General features: G+C 49.3%; 1 protein-coding gene across 7 annotated transcripts in view; it reads left to right on the forward strand.

Moving 5' to 3' along the window:
- Positions 1 to 1,072: 1,072 nt before the first annotated feature.
- CADPS2 (calcium dependent secretion activator 2) overlaps positions 1,073 to 5,603 on the forward strand; it is a 707,505-nt gene continuing 702,974 nt past the window's right edge. For all 7 annotated transcript variants that reach the window (XM_056573788.1, XM_056573791.1, XM_056573793.1 and 4 more), the window contains exon 1: positions 1,073 to 1,620. In XM_056573788.1, coding sequence (XP_056429763.1) covers positions 1,297 to 1,620 — 324 coding nt within the window. In that variant the 5' untranslated portion in view covers positions 1,073 to 1,296. The remainder of the gene's footprint in view (positions 1,621 to 5,603) is intronic.

Consider the following 5,603-nt stretch of genomic DNA (forward strand, 5'->3'; position numbering starts at 1 on the left):
ATATACAGTGCCCCGGTATCTATGTAACCCCAGACGTGGAGGTATATACAGTGCCCCGGTATCTATGTAACCCCAGACGTGGAGGTGTATATACAGTGCCCCGGTATCTATGTAACCCCAGACGTGGAGGTATATACAGTGCCCCGGTGTCTATGTAACCCCAGACGTGGAGGTATATACAGTGCCCCGGTGTCTATGTAACCCCAGACGTGAAGGTGTATACAGGGTCCCGGTATCTATGTAACCCCAGACGTGGAAGTATATACAGTGCCCCGGTATCTATGTAACCCCAGACGTGGAGGTATATATACAGTGCCCCGGTGTCTATGTAACCCCAGACGTGGAGGTGTATATACAGTGCCCCGGTATCTATGTAACCCCAGACGTGGAGGTGTATATAGGGTCCCGGTATCTATGTAACCCCAGACGTGGAGGTGTATATACAGTGCCCCGGTATCTATGTAACCCCAGACGTGGAGGTATATACAGTGCCCTGGTGTATATCTAACCCCAGACGTGGAGGTGTATATACAGTGCCCCGGTATCTATGTAACCCCAGACGTGGAGGTATATACAGTGCCCCGGTATCTATGTAACCCCAGACGTGGAGGTGTATATAGGGTCCCGGTATCTATGTAACCCCAGACGTGGAGGTATATACAGTGCCCCGGTGTCTATGTAACCCCAGACGTGGAGGTATATACAGTGCCCCGGTGTCTATGTAACCCCAGACGTGGAGGTATATACAGTGCCCCGGTGTCTATGTAACCCCAGACGTGGCGGTAGATACAGTGCCCCGGTGTCTATGTAACCCCAGACGTGGAGGTATATACAGTGCACCGGTATCTATGTAACCCCAGACGTGGAGGTGTATATAGGGTTCCGGTGTCTATGTAACCCCAGACGTGGAGGTGTATATAGGGTCCCGTATCTATGTAACCCCAGACGTGGAGGTGTATATAGGGTTCCGGTGTCTATGTAACCCCAGACGTGGAGGTGTATATAGGGTCCCGGTATCTATGTAACCCCAAAAACTGCGGGTTCACCTCCCGTACAGAGTAACGGCCGCAACAAGTGCATCCTCGCCAGCGCTCCCTCAGCAAACTTGAGCGGAGAAGCGGCGCTGCCCCCTGCACTGGGCGGGACACCTAGCCCAGAACCGCCCCCTCTTCCCTGTGGTAACAGTCTTCTGTAACTCAACGTGTCCGGAAAGGTGTGTGAACCGGGGACAGCGCAGGCATCTGAAAGCGAAAGGGGAAGTAAGTCCGGCGGGAGCCTTCACTTGGCGTTCGGAGGATGTTGGATCCGTCCTCCAGCGAAGAAGAGTGGGACGAGTTGCTAGAAGAGGAGCGGAGGGATGTGCTGGTGGTCACCGCTCCTCACCGGACCCTACATGCTGCCCCCCGGGATCCCAGGGAGGCCGCTGTGCGCTCCACCCTGGCCAGACCTGCCAGCCCCAGCCCGTCCATCAACAGTGAGGGCAGAGAGGAGCAGGAGCGGGCGCAACGGGAGGAGAGGGAGCGCCGGAGCCGCTTACAGCTATACGTTTTCGTCATGAGGTGCATCGCCTACCCGTTCAATGCCAAGCAGCCCACCGACATGACCCGGAGGCAGCAGAAGGTGAGCCCCTGCTCCCACCAATGTGGTCTACATTATAGTTCACAGGTTGTTCTATAACGGTGGGCACGTATAGGTGACACTATGGCTAGGGGCACTGGGTGTCAGCATCTCTTCAGCTATGCCAGGGATGGGCACCTGTGCATGGAGTGATCTCTGACAGCAGCAAGTTGTCCTGAGATATGCCATATGTTATTCTGGTATGAATGGGCCCTTGTATTGATAAATGGGTATGTGATGCCTAGGTTGTTCTGGGCAGTGGTGCCCAATTTATGTGGCACATTGTAGACGTGCTGCCAGTCTACTCTGCTGCACATGAGGATGAGACTTGTTGCTGCACTGAGCTGACCTACACTGGTGCCCTATAGGAAAGGGCACACTCCCTTCTAATTCACCAGCCTGCTGCCCACCTCTTCTCTGGACCATCAGAAAGCTGCTGTAATGTTTGTATTACCACTGTATATGCAGTAAATGGTGCCCATTTCATGTATAGCTCTTATAAGGCTGTGTACCCGCTAGTACCTGGCATAAGTGATTCTACATGTCCCACTAGTGTATACAGAAGTCTTCAACCTGCGGACCTCCAGATGTTGCAAAACTACAACTCCCAGCATGCCCGGACAGCCAACGGCTGTCCGGGCATGCTGGGAGTTGTAGTTTTGCAACATCTGGAGGTCTGCAGATTTAAGACCACTGCTGTATATGGTTCCCATTTCATGTGTCTTCTCATATAAGGCTGTCTTTACACTGATGCCTGGCGTAAGGATTTGCCAGTGGGTACCTTGGTTTTGTTATTCTCCTTCATGATGCCCATAGACGACAAGTTATCCCCCTGATAGATCTGGTGGTTAGACAGCAAGGGTGGGAAACATTTTGTGCATTCAGCTGTTGTGACCAGTCCTCTGTAAGGGGGGAAAAAAGACAGGAAAAGCCGGTTGTGGTCTGAGCTGTAGGTGTGTGATGTGATCTGCTGTCACTTTCCATAAGCACTTTTTTATTTATTTATTTTTTAGTTTGTTTTTCTCTGTTGTTTTAAAACCCGAGTGCAATGTGACAGTCTGGTCTGTTATTGATCAGCCGCATAGTGACTGATCTTCATCTTGAGCAGCTGAGTTGATCGTTCACTATTTCCTATAAGAAACCCGTAAGGGATCTGTAATTGAGATACTATAGGTGTAAATAGTAATTGAATACACCTCAATCCTTACCTATTAGTTATCAACAGTATTTAATGTCCAGTTACTGGGATTGTCACTAATTACTGTAACAGGGGTCCTGAGCACCCCCCATCCCCACCCAATATCCCCTCACTGAACAGCTGCGCTTAGTAAGCATTTAAATGGAGCCCCAGTCAAGCCTACAAGGAGCTTTTCTTTTCATAGCCTATGAGACTGGCCAATAAAGCTGAGATAAGCACCACAACTGATGTGAGGTGGAATTGGAGAATTTTGGGTCCCCATTATTAGGGATCGACCGATATTGATTTTTTTAGGGCCGATAATCTGTGACCTTTTCAGGCCGATAGCCGATAACTTATACCGGAATATCGGTAAAAGTTATCGGCTATTTGACCACCCTCAACCGAACCCCCCCCCGGCCCCGCAGAAGCCGCTGCAGATCAATGACTTAAAGCAGGCGCTTTAAATCAATGAACTGCAGCGGCTTTTGCGGGGCCAGAGACCGCCGCCGCCCGCTTCTCACCCCTGCCTGTCCTGGGGTTCTCCCTAGTCTAATCACCGCCGCTTCCCCATTGCCTCCCCCATCCCCGGTTTTATAATTACCTGTTCCTGGGGTCTGCGCTACTTCTGGTTCCGGCGGCGTCCTAAGCTGTCACTGCGCACTGTCGGTGATGTCGCGTTGAGGTCATCACTCGTCATTGCGCAGGACGTTGCAGGAGCCAGAAGTAGCGCGGACCCCGGGAACAGGTATTTATAAAACCGGAGATGGGGGAGGCAATGGGGCAGCGGCGGCGGTGGTCTCTGGCCGGGGCATTATCGGCAAGTTAATTGCCGATACCGATAATGTCCAAAATCGTTAATATCTGCCGATAATATCAGCCAAACCGTTAATCGGTCGATCCCTACCCATTATAGTGATCATGGGATCTCAGCAGTCAGACATATATCACCCTTCCTGTGGACAGATGAGAAATGTTTGTGGGACAACTCTTTTTAAAGTCTTCTACTTATTACAGGTAGGTTTACAATAAAATGGAATCTCTAAATATAGATAACACACTATGTACTATTCACACATAGCTAAAGAATTTGTTGTGACAGTAACATGCAGCCTTTAGTCATCTCGCGTGGGCATGGTTTCACCCGCAGGTAATGATCGTAACTGGCTCCGCCCTCTCATCTTGGTATGATATACAGTGGTCCCTCAAGTTACAACATTAATTGGTTCCAATATTAATTGAGACAATAACTCTATGGAAACCTGGAAATTGGTTCTGAAGCCACCAAAATGTCATCCAAAAATAGTAAAAAGTGAGGGTTAAAAATAAAAGATAACAAAAATAGATAAAGCAAGTCCTTACATATAAAAATAAGAAAGGGTTGCGGCGAGCTGTAATCACTGTATGTAGAGGACAGTAGTGTCTCCAGGGTCCTGTACAGAACACACAATGTTCTAAAAAAGTAAAATGGAGCCGCCCTCACCTGGTGTCCAAAGGAGCAGCTAACTGGTAAAGGGAAAGAGTACAGACCATGTAATACCTCCCTGTACTGTAGGGGGGCGCTACCAGACACCCAGTGCATACGCTTCAGTAATACAGGTGTTTTACCAGTAAATGTCCATTCTGATTGGTCAGTTCTCCCCCCCCCCCCCCCCCCCTTGACTTGTTTTGCAGATCTGGGCTGTCTGTACATTGTATGTTGTGTCTGGTTTTAAGTTACAATGGTCCAGAAAAGACCATTGTATGTTGAAACTATTGTTTGGCCATTGTAAGTTGAAGGATCACTGTACTTCTAAGACGATCAGGGAGTGGAAGTGGAGCGCCAACAGGCAGGACTTTTTTCTGCTCCCTGGACATTCCCTTTAAATGCAACTCAGGCAAGATAAATCTTCAGCAGAAAACAACTTATCCCCTATCCACTGGATAGTTTGATCATGGGGGGGTCCCACCACTGGGACCCGCGCGATCTCCTGCACATGGCCCCGTATTAGCGCATAGTGTCGACCTAGAGAGGTTGACGGTACGCCCCCTCCCCATACATTTCTATGGTAGAGGTTGGGAGGAAAGAACACTGCCTCCCCGGCTCTCCCATAGAATGGCATGGAGGAGGCGTGTCGGCCGCAACGTCATGCTGCGGCCGGCACGCCTCCTCCATGGGAGAGCCGCGGCAGAGCCGAGGCCCCGTGCAGAGGATCGTGGGAGGTACCAGTGTTCGGACCCCCCCCACGATCAAATTCTTATAAGTTGTTTTCAGCCGCAGATGGCCTTTAAAGGAGTACTCTGGTGCAGAGTATTCCTGCTCCGTCCTGCCTGGGCTGCAAAATAAATGATAATAAACAATCACTCACCTCCATGGGTTCCCGCGGAGCGCCACTACAGCTGATCGGTCCTCCGGTCCATCTCCTTCATACTTCCGTTGCAGAGGAAAAGTTGACCAGTTGCCCATAGCATCTAATCATATTAATTCTTTCAGTTTTCATAGGCCTTTTCAAAATTGAAATAAGCAATCTGATTGGTTGCTATGGGCAACTGGTCAACTTTTCCTCTGCACAGGTTTTGATAAATCTCCCCCGGTTGATTTTAAGCCTCTAGCTCATCCTCCATATAAGACATTATAGCATGTTTGTTCTTTTTTTCCCTTTCAGCCGTCTCTAAAACCTTTAAAGCTTATTCAGTGTCTTGATCCTCTTCTCTTGACATATTGTACCTTGAAGGAACTTTTAGCTGAACTGTATTGACAGAAATTACATTTCTTTATTCCTGTTATGTAATTACACAGGATGAGAAGAGAGTAGAATGAAATTTCAGG

This window comes from Hyla sarda, chromosome 4, assembly GCF_029499605.1.
Source record: "Hyla sarda isolate aHylSar1 chromosome 4, aHylSar1.hap1, whole genome shotgun sequence".
Classification (NCBI taxonomy): domain Eukaryota; kingdom Metazoa; phylum Chordata; class Amphibia; order Anura; family Hylidae; genus Hyla; species Hyla sarda.